The sequence below is a fragment of the Antennarius striatus genome, chromosome 13, assembly GCF_040054535.1.
Source record: "Antennarius striatus isolate MH-2024 chromosome 13, ASM4005453v1, whole genome shotgun sequence".
NCBI classification, from domain to species: Eukaryota; Metazoa; Chordata; class Actinopteri; order Lophiiformes; family Antennariidae; genus Antennarius; species Antennarius striatus.
The window spans coordinates 16,627,501-16,648,425 of NC_090788.1; the positions used below are offsets into that span (position 1 = coordinate 16,627,501).

Sequence of the window (20,925 nt, forward strand, 5' to 3'; positions counted from 1 at the left end):
ATGACTGACTGACTATTGTACTCAATAAGATCAGAGCACAAGGTTGTGCTGAATACCAATCAAAGCCAAACATTTTCTGGATTCTCTCTAAATATCAAGCAGGAAATGGCAAAAAAAAGAAAAGAAAAAAAAGTGCCACATTCATCCCCCCTCATGAAACCACAGCTGGAAGGTTTTCAATAATTTAACAAAAAAATCACATACGCTTCTATGATCTTTCACCTTATTGCCCTCTGCTGGAGACAAAGCAGCACAACAACCACAAATGAATCTTGAGCACCTTCTGCCTCTTTGTCTTATCTTATCCCTTCCCATAGTAGTTCAGCACCCTCCAGAAACTCAGTGCTGCTGTTAGTCATGATGAACTTACAGCCGCCTTAACATGTCTGTCATATTGTGCATTCAGGTGTCTAATCCCTTCAGTCCTTAGTGACCGATGTACAGGAGACTGTCACTGATTTCATGTCAGTGTAGATTCTGTTTTACAGTACATTCCTGAGGGTTTGATGTCATCACAGATGAACCGTACAGGCTGTGACGGACATATTCCTCTTTGGCTTCCCTCCCTACATCGCTCCCTCCCTTCCTTCCTCACTCCCATCACTCCTCCTTTGCTGCTTTTTTTTCTTTGTGACCTCTGAACATGAAGGACTAAGTGTTTTAGCGTATGTAGGAATATGGCTGCGCTCCAGGCATCCTGTGTCTGTGTGTATGTGTGTTTGTCTGTGTGTGTGTGTGTGGGTTTGAACAATGACTTATACAGCTTGTAACGTTTTGTCCTTCTTCAGTGTTGTTCATATCTTCTAGTTATTGTGTTCACTTTCACTGAAAAACTTATTTAGTTTTTAAAGCCAATACATATTACTAAAAACAAATACACTCGTCCCACTCCCACTCACTCGTTCAGTCCAGGAACTTCCTGTTGCTGTTCTTAGCCCACATGGATGCCTGGGAAATTCAGAGCAGGATATGATGTCACTTCAAGGCACTTCAAGGTCCTTAAGGCCGACACAAGGCAGACGTAACGCCGTGAAAAGGCAGTCAGAAAGTCAAGGTTACTGGTGGGCAGGCGGGAGGAAATTAAAGGCAAGGGAAAGAAAAGGGAAAGCGCAGAGAGAAGCTTAGATCACATCGGGGTGCTTGTATTCTATGTGTTATGTAACGTAACTGGCATCCTTGTGCAAGGAATTACCTTACAGCCCCTTTGTCCCACAAATGAACACCGGTATTCACACACCCATGTACAGTCATACACACACCATCTGTCCACCTTTCCTGCTGTTGTTCTGGTGGCTCGCTGCCTGTCATGCATTCCCCACAGCAGGAATGCAGCGACATAGACAGAAGGAAAGGCGCAGCGGGCAGCTTGGATTAACTCCATCTGACTCTCTCCAATTGTGTGTTTGTGGGCCGCTAATAACATGTTTGTGCACTAATTAATCTCTTGATTAAATTCTCCACAGATGAATAACAGTGCTTTGTTCTCATGCTGACAGAAGCTCAGAAGCTTTATCACTTGGCACCTTTGTGCTCAGACAAAAAGACATAACGCTGATAACACACTCTTCTGAGCTTTTCATCTTCGGTTTCATTATTATTTATTAAATTTGAAGGTAACACAAGAAATTTTGGGGTAAACTTTGAAAATCTTTTAGACTTCTGTCAATCTATTATGAAAAGATGTGCTTGGACATTTTTTAGATCTTTATTCGACTTCAACTAAATTATGCATTTACATTGTGTAACAGGATACTGCTGCTCGGCTATGGTTTCTTGGCTTTAATTTTTTTGGATGAGGCTACAAGTGTGTCTACGTGAAGTTGCTTTAAAAATCATTAACACAAAAAATTAGAAAATGGGTCATTATTCCATTCCATTCCATTTTCAACTGCTTCATTTGCTGTGGCGGGTCGAGGGGAGCTGGAGCCTATCCCAGCTGACTCAGGGCGTGAGGTGGGGGGACGCCAGTTCACCGTGGAGTCACACATAGACAGACAAACACGCACACACACACTCACACACTACTGTCAATTAACCTGAAGCGCATGTTTTTGGAGGTGGGAGGAAGCCGAAAAACCCGGAGAAAACCCACCCATCACCATCCATAAATTCAATAGCCTCCACCCCCAGGTGTGAAAAGGATCAAATAATGACTGAGAAATTTGTCAATTTTAAAATATTATTTCTTCTTTGAGGTGTCTCCTCGTCCCCGTCCTTTGTCTGTTCACACTATTTTAACTCTTACATCCAGTAAATAAGTGGCTGCTATGATCGGTTCTTCCTGCCTGTGGTTTTCCCACAGGGTCTGGCTTCTCAGCTGCCCTCCCCACCCCAGCTGTCTGCATGGCTCATCCTTTTTGCATTCTTTCACTCACTGGGGGTAACATCTGGAATACCCCAAACTGTCTGAGCTGTGTGTGTCATATTTGTTTGTGCGTATGCATGTATTTGAGCTGCAGTGGTGCGCAGTACGCCAGAGGAAGAGAGGCTGAGGTCAGAGTCTCCTCATTGGGTTGCTGGTACATTCATCTGACATGTGAAGTCAGCCAGTCATCGGTCTATGACCTCGGGGGCCGGCTGATGCGAACGCCAGCTGAGATTAGACCTTTCTCCTCAGATGAAACGGAGCAACAGCAACTTTGGCAATGAGAAAGGAGGTGTGGAGTTGGTGGCGTTGGTTGGCTTCACACAGGAGCAAACATGAAGACAGGATGAGAGGTTAAGGAAACAAAGGGGTTAAATGGATGAAGGAGGATGGGGATAAGAAGTGACAGAGATGCAGAAGGTATACAGAGGAAGACTAAAAGAAAGTGGATAAAATAGCAAAAAGTAAGACACTGAAGAAGTGAGACTCAAGTCAAAGAGAGGGTTTCAAAAATAGAGAGGTATTGTATGTGGATCCCAACAAAGCAGAAAGTGCAGGAGAGGTGGTTCAGGATAAAATTAGAGGGAAGAGAAAACCTGCATGGGGCAGGGTGAAAGAGGGAGGCATAGTTGTAAACACCAGGGGCAGCAAGAAGAAAGTCCAGAATCTTTGACATTTGATGGGAAGCTGACTATTGGTGAGTGAATGTGTCGAGGAATGGAGAGGAAACTTCCATCTGAGGAAGGGTGACAGAAATAGAAGCATGTCATCGCCTCCACCATGAGGGCTTCAAGTAAGTTTCCAACTTTTGGATTTTTGTATATTTCCTTTTGCTCATCTCTGTCTGTGGTGAAAAACACTTTGCTCTCTTTGTCCAGTCTTTTTTTTAGTTTTCTTTTTATGGTGACCTGCCCCTGTGTGGCTTCATGTGTGATTAAGAGAGACGAGTAATGCCGGAAAGGTGTTGACAGGGATGTAATTGCTGGATTTCAGTGGAAGGCTTGTTTCCTCTGACCGTTCTCTTCTCTGATAGTGAAGACGAAGACCTTTGATTACTCTGCTGAACTTTGTTCTTTTGTATTTCTGCGTTGCCATTCACCGCCAGCATCTCTCTAAGTAAAAAGCCAAAGTAAGAGTGAATGAGTTTGAAAGTGGGAAGAGAAAAAGAGCTACAGAATGAAGCAGAAAAATGTTGTATCTCTGATTAAATTACTACAAGTTTATTATACTTAACTTTTAAATATTGACATTTATCAGCTGCTAATTTCCTCCGGGATTAATAAAGTATCTATCTATCTATCTATCTAATTATAACCATATACTGTAATCATTCTTTCATTATTATTTAATGTGCGATCTTATTCACAAAGACTACAGAGCCAAATCGTCCCACACACACTTTTGAATTTTTTTGTTTTTAAATCAGAGTGTGTATGTGCATGTGTGTGTGTGTCACTGTGTCTATATATATTTTACATTTCTATATTTCATCACTGGCACAAAGACCATTTGAATGTCTTTATCTGCACAAAGCTGTGCCCAGAGGATTTTGTTTGTTCATTATCAAAATGTAGGCACAAGAAACACCCACAAACATTTTAGAGCTGCAAGTTAAGCAGTGTGAGCAACGCGTACTGTAAGGCTGTGGAAAAAGGCAGTAAAACAAATGCCTGTAAAAATGTGTGTTGGAGCTGTGGCAGCATCTAATTGGGTGTGGTACCGTCTGTAAGAACCATAACGTTTATGCACCTATGAGACGACTGGTTCTTTTATCTATCACTCTCCCTATAATACAAGTCCATGGAAAGATAGATAAATAGAAAGATAGACTCCTTTAAAATGAGACGTCTCCTTTAAAAACCAAAACTTTTCAAAAATGTTAAACTAAAAGCTGATTTGACATTACAAACACATGATTGGAAGTTTATCAGATTGAAGATGTTGTCGTTTGTCGCGGGTTCAACTGTGATATTTTACCTGACCTCCCAGAGTTTATGGAAATGGGGTCTCAAGAGTGTTTCATATATATTTTAATGCATATTTTAATATATATTTTAAAGACACCATCACCACTCCTCATGAAGTCTACTGGAACCGTCAGAGCAGAATCTTCTCCACAGAAATCATGTGATATCAGCTCCCATTTCAACATAGTGTTTTTATTTCTCTGACCTGTTTCCAAATTTCCATATGGTCAGTATATTGAATTTAGTGCTCAGTGTTTTACTACTTTCTTTTCTCTTTGCAGAGATCGAGGCAAAGGAGGCTTGTGATTGGCTTAGAGCAGCGGGATTTCCACAGTACGCCCAGCTCTATGAAGGTAACACACACATATACGGCACAAAGACACAAAAACATGCACCCAAGTACTGAGCATTTACCCAGCTGGCTTCTTTCACACAGACTTCAGATCTGTACTTTTGTTTACTCCTCTTCTGGTTTTCTCTCTCTCCCTGTTTGGCTCTTTGTCTTATTTTTCCATCACTCTCTTTTTCTGCTCTCCCTCTGTCTTCTGGGCTGCTGCATTCTATTTGCAGGAACCAGTTCCTGTCCGGAGAGATAGGTCATGAGAAAGGCCTTGTTATCACTCCTGGGAATCTTACAGCTTCTCTCTCCCTCTTCTTCTTCCAGCTCATCCACTACTTTCTTTCCATCTGCACTCTTCTCCTTTCACTCTCTCTTCCGTCATTCTTTTTTTCTTTCCTCTTGCATTTTCCCTTCACTTGAAAACCTACAGTATCGGCGTTAATTCATGCAATGATGATCAGTTTCACACAGTTCAGAACCAAACAGGAAATGGTCTCAGTAATCACAGAAGTAACTCTTGCATACATACACACACACACACACACGCACGCACGCACGCACGCACACACACACATACACACACACACACTGAACTGAGCTACAGTAATGTCAGGTTATGCTTGTCGGCTTGTGGAACTCTGCGGCTGCTGCCTGGCTTACAAGATCCTTGCATTCTGTCACCGCACAGACAATGACCAAAATAATAAAGACTTGAGTCATTTTGGATCTGCAATAAGGAGAATTCAAGTTATTCTGGGCTTTGAAAATGTGTATTTGTGTTCTGTAAACTTAAACCACGGGTGCTTAAAACCGCGGTGGCAGTTGTTCCATATTTTACTGACTTCTTTAAGGGTTAAACAGCATGAAAACTGCTGCCTCCTGTCATTCAATGCGTTTCTCTCTCTCTCTCTCTTTTATATGAAAAGTAAAACAAGAAGTGGTGAACCAGTTTTTTCAGACCAAGAGTTTTATAGATTGAAACAACTACTGACAAAAAGTAAAAGACATGATTATAGAAGAGATGATTGTGGAGAACGGATATTTAGTATTTCTTCTTAATTTTGTCTGCTTTTTTTAGTTTGATAAATGTTAAAAGGTTAGATGTTTTTGTTCATAAAACGCACAGTGTTATTGAAAATCCTCTTAAGTGAAAATCCTCTTAAGTGAATCTTTTTTGGATTTTGTGTCAATGTGATTATTTCTAATTTGACTTTTATGAATAAACGTGATGTTAAAAATCAAATTAAATCAAAACATCTCTCTCTCTCTCTCTCTCTCTCTCTCTCACACACACACACACACACACACACACACACACACACACACACACACACACACACACACACACACACACACACACACACACACACACACACACACACACACACACACACACACACACACACACACACACAGATTCCCTGTTTCCAATCAACATTTCCTCAGTGAAAAGGGACCATGACTTTTTGGACCAGGATCTGGTGGAGCCTCTGTGTCGGTAAGGACATCCTCTGCATGCACATATGCAAACTTCATTCGCTCTCTGGTGAAATTCTTTCTCTCGCCTCGGCCTCATTCCTCCTCCCAGTTCTGCAGCTAAACATGCCCCCCCCCCCTGTCCTGTGCTAACCGCTAATCATCAGATATCTGACCCTGAGCCTTGATGAAGTCCCCATCTCTGTCTCCCACTCGGAGACCCCGGCTTTGATCCGGTCACCTTCCCTCCCCTCTGCCTCACTTTGATCTCACTATCAAAGAGAAAACATCCTCAGGGGGCCACACAGGGGGGCTGAGGGTAACAGTGGAGGACTTAGGGGACACCAGAATACTCTGCCAGGTTTCTTTGCACACCTCTGTGATCTTTTCGGCTTCTCGTCTCCTCTCCTCTTCAGTGAAGTGTTCCCAGTTTGCATCAGCATATTTGACCTCTCCCATATTCTCCTTTTAGCTCTCTCTGTTTACCCCCGTGTCTCCAAATCTCCATTGTCTATGCTAAAAGAGGGTGTGTTAATTATAGCATTAGTGGTTCCTTATGGTTATATTTAGATAGAACACTTTGGACTGCTGTTTCAGGAGCTGTAAAGCATAAGAATCTTCCAGGATTGTAAATTTTAGATTATACGGTTGTGCTAGTGAGAACACAAAGGAATCTAGAATTCTAAATCATTATGAATGTTTTTGTAAGAATCATGTGAAAACAGCAAGGATTCCCTCACCGTTGGATGTTTACTTTCAGGAACAAGGGTGGTATTTTGGTATTCGAGGCCATGAAATGTTTCAAACAAAAGAGGTCATGTTTTTAATGATTCCATCTTGAAAGGATCCGACACAGATGCCACTGTTCTAATCAGTGTTTACACCCCCCCGGGCTGCAGAAGGGATGAAAAAGTGAGCGGGACTCATAGGATGCATACAGAAAAGATGTTTTTGGTGAGGATGTTGGCACCCAGTTCACCCACAGAGTGTTGAAGTGAAATCAAAGGGTGTGGGAATGGGTGAGAGATGAAGAGGATGAAGGAGAGAAGCTGAAGACAAGAACCAGTTATGATTGAAGAAAGATCAGTTCCAGAGAAGTGATACCAGAGGATAAGAGGAATAAAGATTAGAAATGCAGACAGAATGAAAGGAATGCCTGAAAGTAGCTGATCTGACTTCGAAGGAATGGGTGACGGTGGAAGTGTTGAGAGAGATTAAGGAGTGAAAGTGAGAGCACTGAGGGAAACAAACACGTATGGCACCAGATGGAATTACCAACCCAAACAGGTCCAGCTACGTTCAATAACTATGTGCTGTTGTATTTGTTGCAGACGTCTAAACACTCTGAACAAATGTGCCTCCATGAAACTGGATGTCAGCCACCCCAAGAAGAAAGTAAGATGCCTTTAAAATGTCTGCTCACTCTGAAAATGTGATACCACCTTCCACCAAGGGGCTTCACAAATTTATGTTTTCTAGATTCAAATACCAGACAGATCGTGTTCACGTCATTATCCCCAATTTTTACCAAATAGAAAGACATTATCATTGTACTTGATATCACATTTAAAACTCTTGATTTACTTATAATGCATTTAGTTAAGAGAAATTAAATGAAAACATTTTGTCTACTGCAGGCTGGTAACTAATACGGAATAATTCTTCATCCCTCTGTAGGGTGATGACTCTGATGAAGATGATCCTTTGGCCATCAGTAAGAGATGGACATTTGAGTGGAGCAGTCGACGTTGGTCTCGCCTCCAAGACTTCCTTTTGGACAGCACCAATGAAAGCAGCACAACCAGGCAGGGGGAGGGACTGCGCAGCACAGTGAGCAGTGAGAGCGTCCTAACAGACCTAAGTGAGCAGGAGATCACGGAAAGTTCCTCACTGCACAGTGAGGACACCGCCTCTCCCATGATTGACTCTTTATCTATAGCCTCTCTCTCCACTTCCTACCAACCAGCCAGGGAACTTCCTCACTACAACTCCCTACCCATCAAAAACAGCCACCATGGCCAAGGGGGGCGTAGTAAAGCCAAAGAGTTTTTGCGTCGCATGGAAATGATGCGCACTTGGGGTCCATCGACAAGACGGAAAAGCTCAAATTGCAGACCGCCACTGGTCATCAGTGGGCCAGTGTTACAGGGGGAGGAACCTCAGGCACTGCAAATGCTTCATTGTACTCCAATAAGCAAATTAGATGACAGCCCTAAACACAACCATGAAACCGATGGTAACATCTCCTCTGTCTCGCTTGCCAAAGATGGTAAAGATCAGTCCATAGCGAGTGTGAGCCCCCATAGTGAAACAGTGTCATCCGATATGAAGGAAGCTGTGTTTAGAAAACCTCGCACCGCCAACAAGAGGGGTAGCATGTATCTGGAAGACATGGAGATGCCTTCTCAGGGTAAAAGGACTGAAGGACATGGCCAGTTTGGAAGAAACCAGTTTCACTCATATGAAAACCTCCTCGTTCACATCCCCAAGGATCATAAACCAGGCACCTTTCCCAAAGCCCTGTCCATTGAGAGTCTAGCACCTTCCCCTGAGCACAGGAACAGTGGCCCCCAGACAGGACCCAAAACTTCATCAAACAAAGGCTTGGGTGAGCCCTGGTCTGGTAAACCTCTCTCCAAGCCCCCCTGTCCTGGAGCTCCTCGGGGCAGCAGGGTGAGTGTTTATGACAATGTCCCTGGCACCCACCTGTACGCCAGCACTGGAGACCTCCTGGATTTAGAGAAAGAAGACAATCTGTTCCCTCACCTGGATGACATCATCCAGCATGTCAGTGGTTTGCAGCAGATAGTGGACCACTGGAGCCGTAATGTGCTGCCTGAAGGCGACACAGGGGAGGGGGATGAGGAAGGTGAGAGCAGAACCACTCCCAGCGAAGGAGAGAGAGATGGCGTCTCCTTGAATGACTCCGACTCGACGGGGACCAGTCGGGAGAGGCGAGACTCTGGAGTTGGGGCTTCACTAACAAGGCCACGGTGAGTAACTGTTTAGAAATCTAAGAAGTAATTTGAAATTACATATTAAGTTAGTGGAGTTTTCTCTCATTTTAATGTCCACTAACATTGTAATTTGAAGTTGGAACTTGCCAGGAAGGTTTAGGTATTTCCATCACGGCAGGAATTGAGAAGTTGGCCAGGGAGGTCTTAAGCAACCCAACAGTTTGTTCACCTAACATACCTTATTTGTAGGCAAAAAGATTATTACTGACATCAAATGTCTCTCATAATCCCTCTTTGATCAAAAATATTTTCAGTCAAAGATGAATCAGGAAGTTTGACTGGACACTACAGTGGAAGTCAGTAATGAACAATATTGCTCTTCTGCTTTTTTTTCTAGCTGAAGTCTGGAAATGTCTTGATCATCGTTGTGCCTGATTGAAATGTTATAAATACAGATAGGAAAGATGGCTAAAACAAAAATTACAAGTCTTAAATTTCAATGAACCAGATTTACCCTTTAAATTAGCCTCACAGTGTTTTCACATTCCTTCTTCTTTGTGTGTACCTCCCACTCTGTACTGGTATTTCCCCCTCATTTCAGTCTACGATGGCCCAGTTTCAGAACTTCGGATCATCTCAAACAGCCAGCATCCTCACTGCAGATCAGCAGCCAATCAGCAGGCCAACTCAGTCTTCTGCAGAAGTTCTCTCTGCTCCGCCTCACGGCCATCATGGAGAAGTACTCCATGTCTAATAAACATGGCTGGACATGGTGGGTAAACATGCTACCACATACATCACACAGATAAATCTAGTTTTTATCGTGTCTATGTGTTGTAGCTGTTCACTCTTATTTTTATGTATTTTTTTTTAATAAACAACAAAAGATTTTCAAAGGATTCAGAAAATGGATCCAGTTAACCTCCATAGCTATAAAGAACTTAAAAATCAATATTTAACAGATAATGCTCAATTAAACGTCTTTGATAACCATCCATAGTCGCTAACTAAACTTCAACTGTAGCAAAGTGACATGTGGTTGATCTAACAATCTTTAATGTAAACAGACGGTGTTGCATTTCTTTTTTTTTTTAATTAAAGCCGATGGTTTTGCGAAATGCAGCCCACCCAGATATATAAATAAATGACGCACGATATCACTGCATACTGTTCACAAGTCCCAAAGCTGAAGTCCAAGTCAACTCAAACGCCATCGTACAGTGTGTGCAACCAAATTATAAGTGACAAAATCTTTCCTCATCTCTGTCCTTTCTGCCAACTTAGCTAGTCTTATGTTCATGACAGTTATTTCTTCTTCTTTTTTTTTGTCAATGGCAATTTTACAGCTTCCTGCTGTAAAATAGGGTTTCCACAGCAGGATGCACATTAAATACATTCACATGTTTAAAGAGCCATAACTCAGCTAGGACACTAATACTGTTTATGTCATCAAGGCGCCACTGTTCGTTAAAAACCGGCTATGAGTTGACAGCAGCACACCACAGGTCTATATATGCCATGAACAGCAAACACAAGCACATCCGTGTGTTAATGATCAGCCCTGTTTGCTTTTATTATCCCCAGGAGAAAAATTTGGTTGACCAGCGTTTACATGAGATAATGAAGGCATGAGCCGCTCTTTCTCCCACACACTTCCTTAACTGTTTTCTGTCTATGGCTCCCAGGTCTGTGCCAAAGTTTATGAAGCGCATGAAAGTGCCAGACTACAAAGAGAAGAGTGTGTTTGGTGTTCCCCTCATCATCCATGTCCAGCGCTGTGGTTTTCCGCTCCCTCTGTGTTTACAACAGGCCCTCAGCCACCTCAGGACACACTGTCTGGACCAGGTAAGAAGTTTTACAAGTCTAAATTAGAGTCTATATGTCCTCTCTCACTATGGTGGCAGAGGCTGTAAATATATGTTATTTGCATTTAAATGTGCTGCAACAAACATCAAAAAGCAACGTTTCCTCATCATGTTTTCCAATGACTTCACTCTGCTTTGCTTTTATTCCATCCCAGGTTGGATTGTTCCGTAAGTCCGGCGTGAAGTCCCGCATTCAGACCCTGAGGCAGCTGTGTGAGCTGTCCCCTGACGCCGTGAGCTACGAGGACCAGTCAGCGTACGACGTGGCCGACATGGTCAAACAGTTCTTCAGGGACCTGCCAGAGCCTCTGCTGACCAGCAAGCTGGGGGAAACCTTTCTGCACATCTATCAGTGTGAGTTCACAGTGATCAGCAATGATCAACAGCTCACATTTAAATTGGCGTGAGGGTCAGATACGCTCAGATGACAAAATAGACTACCAATTTAACTCAACGGTAATATAATGTCAACTTTGAAGTCACTAAGCATTGCGACTGTCAATAATTGGCTTGTATCTTTATTTTTCTTTGACTTATGCTGCTTCTATATGATAAATTATGTCCAATTTCATTTAGAATAAGACAATTTTTTATTCTAAATGATGCCAAAATCAGGGATCTTTTAAATAAATGTTAAATTAGCCACTGACTATATGTTTTAGATCACATGCGTCAAACTCAAGGCCCAGGGGCCAAATGTTGCCCTCTGCATCACATTGTGTGGCCCCCGAGAGCATAAATGGTCAGATTGTCTAAAAATAAATTAGTCAAAAGTGTGCTCTGAGCAAAACTACATTTCCCACAATGCAGTAATTAACCCATTTTAACACTGACAATAAAGTCATAAAAGGATTTATAAAAATATTTGTTGTAACAGAGCAATAACCAAACTAATGTTTGTAACTTGAATAAGTAATACATTCAGTTATTTACCAATAAGGAGCAGCTATATTTATTTTATATTACCTTGAGTTACATTTAGTTACATTTATAAGTTACATCTGACCCTTTGAGGAGAGCCTTTATGCTGAATTGGCCCTCGGTGGAAATGAGTTTGACACCCCTCGTCTAGATAAAAGATTCTATCAAATATTTAGTATTGGTAACTGTAACTACAGCATTCCTTTACCCCCCCACTCCCTGCTCACTTCCTCTGTTCCTTTTCCTTCAGACGTCCCAAAGGAGCAGAGGTTACAGGCTGTCAGAGCAGCCATTTTGTTGATGCCGGATGAAAACAGGGAGGTTCTGCAAACATTGCTCTACTTCCTGCATGACGTGACTTCTATGGTGGAAGAAAACCAAATGACGGCGATGAACCTCGCTGTTTGCCTGGGACCTTCACTCTTCCACCTCAGCATACTGAAGAATGAGATGCTGTCACCAAGGTGACGTTAACCTGTAAACACAGTGATGCTGACATAGAAAGAAGAAATGATCAAAGTGTGTTAGCGTGACCCGAATGCATAGATAGATTAATCAATGCAATTTAAGTGATTAGATTGCTTTTGATGTCAAAATAACTATATTTGACATAACTACATTCTTGTACCCTGTCATATAAACGTTCTTATTCTTTGTGAATTTTAATCCTCAAGGTCAATCCAGAGGAAGTACACAACAGGCCGTCCTGATCAGAAGGACCTGAGTGAGAACCTGGCTGCCACCCAGGGCCTGGCCCACATGATCGCTGAATGCCATCACCTCTTCCAGGTCAGAACGTAATGTTTTCAGCAGTATGTGATTGCTTAGAAATGATCTGCTTTAATGGCTTGTTGAGTGATTTATTTCACAAAAGTGAAAAATAAAAAAAGAAGCTACAAATTTAGTGTGTTCAGAAAGAAATAATGCATGTCTAAATAACAAATTGACAAATAAAAATAACTGACAAGTTGAAGCGGAAAGATATTTTCTTCACTGAGTTAGTATCCAAGGCCACAGTATAGTTGTATGTAATTAACTCACTTCTAAAACTGTGTCATCACAACCTCAATGCTGTCAGTGTGTACAGTGGTTTTTTTCCCTGCAAAATCCTGTTATGTAAAATGACACCTTGATCTCAATGCAATGCTGAGTTTAATACAGGTTTACAATTTTTCATGAGAGCAAGGATGACTTTTCTTTTGATAGTATAAATACTTTTATAGAATGACGGCAGAGGACACATGATATTCAAATTTTTCGTACTAAGCAATACTTTGCAAGAGCTTGCATGATGACTGTTTCTGTCATTTCAGTGCACGTGTTTAAGGCTGCAGGAGCAAAACCTGTTAGTGTATTGATCTGTGTGGCGATGGCGCAATGTTTCGTTGTCTCCTCCGCAGATTCCGGAGGAGATGGTGACGCAGTCTCGCAACTCCTACATGGAAGCTGAGCTGATGGTTCCTCCACTAGACGAGCTGTGTAAGGTTCATGAAGATGAAGTGGATGAGGATGTAGAAGTGGAAGATGAGGAAGGATCCTATCATGCACATCTAGAAGGGCTGGTCCAGAACCTGCAGGACGAGGCCAAAGATAAAAGCAAAGGCTGGGTGTCTCGCTCAACTACTGACAATACAGAATTTGCATTCAAAAAGGTACGCTGTCATTGAATAGCTGCAAAATGATTGAACTTTTTTTTTTTAACGTTGAACAATTATTTTTTATACACACTTTTTTTGCATAAGACACAAATATGACATAGGTAGAATACATGATCTGATTAGAAATGGCACTCTTCTCTCATGACATGTTTGTGCATAAGGTGGGAGATGGCAACCCTCTCAGGAGGTGGAGAGTGTGTGTGGAGGTGTCTGCGACTCCCGGCGAGGTGCTGCAGCGGCTGTTGAGAGAGCGCCCCCTGTGGCAGGCTGAGCTACAGCAGGAGAAGGTTTTGGAGACGCTGGATAAACAGACAGATGTGTACCAGTACTCCTGTGGCAACATGGCACCTCAACCCAGCTGCGACTATGTGGTACTGAGGTCAGGATGAATCACCTTAAATAACCCCCTTCAAACATTTCTAAAATAGGAAAGTAGAAGATATCTCATCATTGAAATACAGTAAATACAAAACTGAATTAACAACTACTTTGAAAATATAAAAATAAAGTAATAATTTCACCAAAAGCAAGCAAAGTGTTTTGGGTCACAAACATGGAAATATGCTGAAAGTCATGCCTTCAAATTATTGTGTTTTTAACACTTTACTCCAATGTACAAGCCAAGTCCCCACTTACACTAAATATTATTTGGTTTTAAAGTTTTTCTCAAAGAATTTAGAGGACAACAACCAACCTACGGACACTGCGATGGGCATATTTCATTGTTATCTCATTTTTTAAATAAACCAACACCTCATAATTAATCAAGACCATAAGCGACAGGTACATTGATAGATAATAATAAGTACTGTAATCCCATATGACATGCCTGACTAAACTCCCTGCTTTCCTCTTTTTGACTGTCCACGTCCTCAGATCGTGGCGCACAGACTTGTGTAAGGGCTCCTGTGCGCTTGTGTGTGTGTCCGTTGAACATGACGACAGCCCACGCATGGCAGCAGTGAGGCGAGTGGTGCTGGAGTCGCAGTACCTCCTTGAGCCCTGTGGGACTGGGAGGACCAGACTCACACACATCTCCAGAGTGGACCTCAGGTAAGGGCTGACTTCAAGCTCTCATTGTCAGTCAATTTTTAATTTGACTTATTAATCATTAGTATTCTTTATTTGCTTTTCTTGTCACAGGGGAAGATCTGCAGAATGGTACAACAAGGCCTATGGTCACCTGTGTGTTAATGAAGCCCAGATGATCCGCTCCTCTTTTCACCCACTGGATCAGACTGAAGCCAAGAACTGAACCCCTGGAATCAGGCTTGATCATGGGTCTCACTTCCAGAACAAGTGCTTCTGGTCACTAGTGACTTTGGGGGGGCTTGCCCCAGCATTGGAGACTGGGTGTCTCTCCAGGCTGCTGAGCCACACTGTACCATACTGTATGGAATCAGTCAGTTCATACAACAGTGCTTTCTGATTATGCAGAGTTGTCTTTAAGTGGAATATCACACCTTATTTATTTCATAAATTATGATTTTTTTATAAGACCTCTTCTAAATATGAAAGAAGTAATTTGATTTAGTCATTGGATTTTTCATATATAAAATTTGCCTGTAATCATGTACATTTTTTAAGGACTATCTAAGTATTTGTGCTCTGGATCATTCATTACAAATTCTCATCTGCTATCATGTCTAGTAGGACAGACAGGTGTAGTAAGGACATGGTTTCTTTAGTAAGAAACACCCTAATTTGTTATCACTTTAATAGTTATTAGAATATCCACCTGAAGCTTGCACATTACATAGAAATTTTTTATACAATAAAAAGTTATATAAAAGTTACTCTTTCTTTAAGTAGAATTAAGTAGGAAATCCAAATTTTATCTCTCTATATTGCCTCATGCCCTGTAATTGATTGAAACAACCTGTCTCAAATAACATATTGAATTGATTTAGAAAATTGTGAAAAAAGAACATCAACACCATTTTATACTCAGTATTGACATCTTATATTATGAACTGCAAAACTTAATTGCTTAAATTAAAGCGATCCCCCCAAAACTCTTTTTCTCCCCAATCCATGGGCAAAATTAACTCTTGACTTATGGAAGTGCATTGTGTTAAATGCTCCTAGTTATCATAGCGCCTTCTGTAGGTAGTAGTATCCTAATGGTTCTTATTTCCTTGACCAGAACAATACAGTTATAGGTCAGCATTTTATAGTGAAAGTGCAATAATTACTGGAAAAAAAATTAAACAAGTACAAGAGGGAACACAAAAAGGAGAAACACTCACCAGGTCCATAAAGGTGCTCTTATGGATACATCTTATGAGAGATCACTGTTAATTTAATTCTCTAACTATGTTCAGTGTTCTCATCTAATATTTTTTCAAACCTGTTATTGTCATGATATTGATGTATGTGATATCACGTTTGCGGTTTTTTTTTTTGCTGTCATGTTATACAATGTCTAAGACATGTGACCATTTCACTGCTTCTGGGAAGCATGTTTAAAACTGTGCGCGTACGCCCGTGTATCTGCATTTTGGATATATGTACAACCTGTATTGTAAACATCATAGCTTTTCAGGGTCTTCTTATCATATTGATATGCTGAAATGTGAAATTTGTGAAATCCATCCTACTAAAGTCAACAGCAGACTGAAGCTTGCTTTGCTATAGCACTGTGTTCTGTTTAGGCTGTAGGCAGCGTTGCTATGGTGTTGCTATGAAACAATGTCTCCACAGTGCCACCAAAATTGTGTGTGGATGCTGTTTGTTACAGAGTAGGGTGACGGGTCTGTGTGTTAATATGTGTGCATGAGCAAGACGTAAAGATGAGAGAGTGACTCTGACATAATCCATCGGCTGAGAGGCTCCAAACTTCAGCTGAGTAGCTCCCATGGACGTCTGAAGCAGAACCATTGTTTCTAGACAACGGAATAATATCTGACAATTGTGTGATTGTTCTTCAGTCTGTGATATTAAATTGTTTTATTTTAATAAGGCATGAACTCCTCAGTTGACTGTTCTCATGTGTATCACAGAGAATATTTCCCTGCTATGCGTTTTGGAGTCCATTGAGTGGTGCTGTTGCCCTGCAGGAGCCTGAAGGTCACAAATGACTCTGGAAAGTATCTCGTGGATAATGTCTGTGGATAACAGAGTTAAAGGAGTGCCATCCAGACATCAGAAGGGTCTCCCTAATAACATTTTCAGTGTCCTTTCAAAGACATAAAGCGGCGGTAAACCAATCAATACCCAATCACATTTACCTACTTAGCCGTGTCAGATGAGGACTCCAGCAGAGGACGATGAAGGTATTAGAATACAGATGCTACTGTTCCCAACCTCCCTGTAAGCCAGGCTTGTCTCTCAGTTTGAACACAATACAGAAATGAATGAAACATCGCTCCATTAACTGGTGCCTCATTTAATATGTCAGTGACTTTATCGAGAAAGTAGGACACACTGTTACATCTCCTGAATGTCAATGATCCCCCTGCACTGTGGGTGTACCTAAGCCCCATCATTCCCTGGGCTCTGACAGATGAGGAACATCATGTCACACTACGACAAAATAGGATTTCTGACGAGGTGGGTGGATCTTTCTATTTGTATTGACTTTATTTTTGATTAGCGCCGCAAGGGTCTCAGCAAATAGATGGTGAAATTATGAAGATGTGGACTGCAAAATGTTTAAATACAGTAATCTGATTTGACAGTGTTTTCTCTTATGTAAAGATAACATGCAGACAGCCTAACAGTGGTGTTCATGTAGCACTGCTACCTCACAGGTTCTGGAGACATTTTTGTGTGGGGGTTCTACATATGTTCTCCCTGAGAGTGGGTTCCTTCCCACAGCCCCGAAACCTAAACTGTAGATGTACTGGTAACTTGCTCATAGGTGTGTTTTCCCACTGACCGGTCCAGGATGTCCCCCACCTGTCACCCAGTGCCTGCTGGGATAGCTCCTTCGCCCGTTGACACTGCAGTTGATAAATGGCTGCAGAAAATGGATGGATGGAAGCTTCAGAAGGATCATGAGCTTTCTTTCACACAGCCAAAAAAGCTTTTGAGTGTGACCTCCTCTGGAGAAAACAAGAAATGCATGTTAAGCACTTACAACCAAGTTTTAATACTAGATTTTCCAAAGATTTTGATCAAAAGTAAACACAAAGCTAGTATACAGTATAAGAGTAAAGTTACAGATACTCAGATAAAGTTACAGATATTCCCTATAAATATATTCTCTATCAGTCTATTCTATATCAGTCTATCAATCTCTGATAGACTTTTAACTTTTAGAGAAAGCCTCTGATATTTAAAAGTCTTCCTCTTTCAGCTTCTCATCTTTAGGGAACCCCAGTGACCAGCTGATTCCAGCCCACTGAAAAATAAACTGCATTTATTCTCTTATTAATTTAGCATAGCCTTGAACTTTATGAATACCCTTCTTGACACTTCCCAATTCATCAGGGTATGTGCAGTTAAGTGGGGAGGGAGTAACCCTTGCCCAAGGACATTTTGACAGGAAGATGGATTGATCTGCTCACCCTAGGAGCTGCTAAACATCAGCTCTAGCTTCAGACACCTTCTGTAAGAGATTAAATGATGGACCAGTGATTTGATTTTGTTGTGTTTTTTAACTTCAAGAACTTAAGGTGTTACTTTCTGTTTATTCTCTCCATTTTTATTTGTGTTTACAATCACACCTTGATTGCTTTTTAAATGTAAGAATTATATGTATATATGGTACTGTATATTCTGCCAGCTGCATCTTCCTTGCAGCCACTTTGATCCTTCTATGCAACTTTCACAATCAAACAGCAGGATATATTCTACTGTAGTAGAATGGAGTCAGCTTGATGTTGGCTGAGATGGATGGATGGATGGATGGACGGATGGACGGACGGACGGACGGACGGACGGATAGATAGATAGATAGATAGATAGATAGATAGATAGATAGATAGATAGATAGATAGATAGATAGATAGATAGATAGATAGATAGATAGATAGATAGATAGATAGATAGATAGATACATAGATACATAGATAGATACATAGATAGATAGATAGATCTGTTTTACACACAAAGAACCCCCCCTTGGCTGAAAAAAGTCCCAGTTTCATTTTTCATCACACACAAAACAGACATACATAGTATAAACTCAGGCAAGACAAGCTACATGTTGATCTTTTTTGTCCCACATAATAATTTAATTTCCACTAAAGTGTTGTACATCTATTATTTATTTATATAGGGGCACGTTCATTTCCTACTGTGTGATATGAAAAACATGGCTTGTCTCATTTTAAACAGATTTTTTAACCAGCTCTGCAATGACATCAGGAGACATCATGTCTCCAGGGACAGAGAGGACGGGGGGGGGGGGGGGGGGGGCTCTCAGCTGCTAAAGGAGAACAGTTGCCTGAAGAGGAGACTGACCGATCTGGAGGAGCACAACAGGAGGCTGCAGGCTGACCTCCAGTGTGCTTGGAAGAAAATTGGACACGGGGACTCTCATTTAGTCTGTTCAGCGTCAACTGTTTGGTCTGCAGGCCCAGACGGAGGAACTCCATCAGCACCAGCTGAACCTCCAGGCACCGATGAACTCAGGTTCACATCCTGATGACTTTTTTCACTGCACTTCAGGTCATAGTTACAGTTTGAAATAGAAGGCTGGAGGCTCAGAAATAATAAGGTAGAAATTAAAGGTGTATTTTATAAATCAATGTAACAACCTGAGGAGCTAATAAAACAGTATATATTATAGCTATTATTACATCTCTTCTCAAAGGGTCTTTCTTCAAGACAGCATTGCTGAGCCCAAGATGCCTGTAACCCACGTGACATTTTATGGGATGACAAAAGTTGACACTAGATGCTTAGTTTCGTCATGATATATTAGCCCATGATATGGTAATCCATCATGTGTTGGTCCATGGCTGCCATATTGCAGGAGTAGACTGGAACTAATGTATTGTGACAATAATCACAGTGACATGATAAATAATCTTTTTTTAAATTGGGAAATAACAACAAATTTTTAATTTTGATGATATTTTTGATTATAAAAAACATTTAAACCCATGCATGGTTTCGTGACTATATTCACTATGCTTTTCAGTGAGCCGCCGATCACATATGAGACCTCCAGAAATGACATCAGGCATGCCGTCCTTTTCCTTTCAGACAAAGAAGAGGAAGAACACCCGACTTCTTAAACAGCATCAAGCTACAGCAGCTGCTACCAGAGAGTCTACAGTCTACCAACGGACTGACCGAATGGTTGATGTTTGGTGTGTTCAGCCTAACAAACCCAGCCTGGGCGTTCCAATCTTGCTCAGAATTTTCAACCGAGATAGACAGTTGTTTTGTTAGCAGGACTCAGAAGGCAGGAACTGGAGGCCATGGTCCAACAGGTGGATGCTCTTCTGGAAGTGGTGGAGGAAACATTTCCTAATGCCAATCTTTACGTACCTGTCATTAATTTGAGCGACAGACCGGACCAACTGTAACTTTTTGTCAGGATTGGATCCAGTCAACTTCAGGACTCCGAGGGGTCCATAGAGACAGCTGATTCCATCATTCACCGTTGGCTTGCGCCGCGGAGCTGACTCCAGCTCCGCGGTGCGCTGGCGTCGTGCCCGGAGTTTCCCCCGCCTCACGCCCTAAGCCAGCTGGGATAGGCTCCGGCTCCTCGATGGTGGATAAAGCGGTGTAGGAAAATGGATGGTTGGATGGAAGTCCTGACTCCTTCAATGTCTGTTTGGGGTGGCAGAAACTGGTAGGTGGAGAGATGCCAGTTCACCCCCTGAGCATGGCTGAGGTAATCTCTCCATTATTTGTGTGTCTAAAAGCCTGTATGTATTTTTATATATCGGGTGTAAAAAGAATTTCCCCACAGGGGATTAATAAAGTTAATTAAAACTTAAATCTTAAACCCCCACTTGACTCCTTTGCTGCCTCAGCCTACATCCAGAAGGGGGCCCTACGGTGGAACTTGAAATCTGATTTTCCACCCCATGAACCACCAGTGACACTCTAGAGATCACTTGTTTAAAGTGTCAGTCTCATCTCACAATTGACTGAATTTTAACTCTCTGTCGTTTTCGGTGTCAGAAAAACGTGACACAAACTTTAATCTCACGACTCATAAAGATCAGAGTTACGGGACAGCGGAACATTTCAGAGTGACAAATGTTCCATACAGGCCAAAGGACCGACCTCCCTCTCTTCAGTGGTTCCACAACCGTAAATTGTGGATTCCACACCATAAAGGTGATGTATGTTAAAAAACAAAAAAAAAAGGCTAATCTTGTCCTACAAGTGTGTTCTCACACTCTTATCCAATGGATGCTATTTTATATTCGTTGCTCCTGTTGCCACACTCTGTGGTCTCTGACTCAGCC

At 41.7% G+C, this 20,925-nt stretch overlaps 1 protein-coding gene across 3 annotated transcripts in view; it reads left to right on the forward strand.

Annotated features, from left to right (window-relative positions):
• The window catches only part of stard13a (StAR related lipid transfer domain containing 13a), a 25,623-nt gene extending 9,111 nt beyond the window's left edge, over nucleotides 1-16,512 (forward strand). For 2 of the 3 annotated variants that reach the window (XM_068330354.1, XM_068330353.1), the window contains exons 2-14: nucleotides 4,614-4,685; nucleotides 6,089-6,170; nucleotides 7,480-7,543; nucleotides 7,826-9,141; nucleotides 9,707-9,877; nucleotides 10,791-10,950; nucleotides 11,126-11,324; nucleotides 12,142-12,355; nucleotides 12,566-12,680; nucleotides 13,292-13,543; nucleotides 13,711-13,928; nucleotides 14,426-14,602; nucleotides 14,693-16,512. In XM_068330354.1, the coding sequence (XP_068186455.1) occupies nucleotides 4,614-4,685; nucleotides 6,089-6,170; nucleotides 7,480-7,543; nucleotides 7,826-9,141; nucleotides 9,707-9,877; nucleotides 10,791-10,950; nucleotides 11,126-11,324; nucleotides 12,142-12,355; nucleotides 12,566-12,680; nucleotides 13,292-13,543; nucleotides 13,711-13,928; nucleotides 14,426-14,602; nucleotides 14,693-14,804 (3,152 nt within the window). In that variant the 3' untranslated portion in view covers nucleotides 14,805-16,512. Of the gene's footprint in view, nucleotides 1-2,390; nucleotides 3,159-4,613; nucleotides 4,686-6,088; nucleotides 6,171-7,479; nucleotides 7,544-7,825; nucleotides 9,142-9,706; nucleotides 9,878-10,790; nucleotides 10,951-11,125; nucleotides 11,325-12,141; nucleotides 12,356-12,565; nucleotides 12,681-13,291; nucleotides 13,544-13,710; nucleotides 13,929-14,425; nucleotides 14,603-14,692 lie in introns of those variants that run through there. The other variant, XM_068330355.1, reaches the window with a different exon arrangement.
• Nucleotides 16,513-20,925: the final 4,413 nt, after the last annotated feature.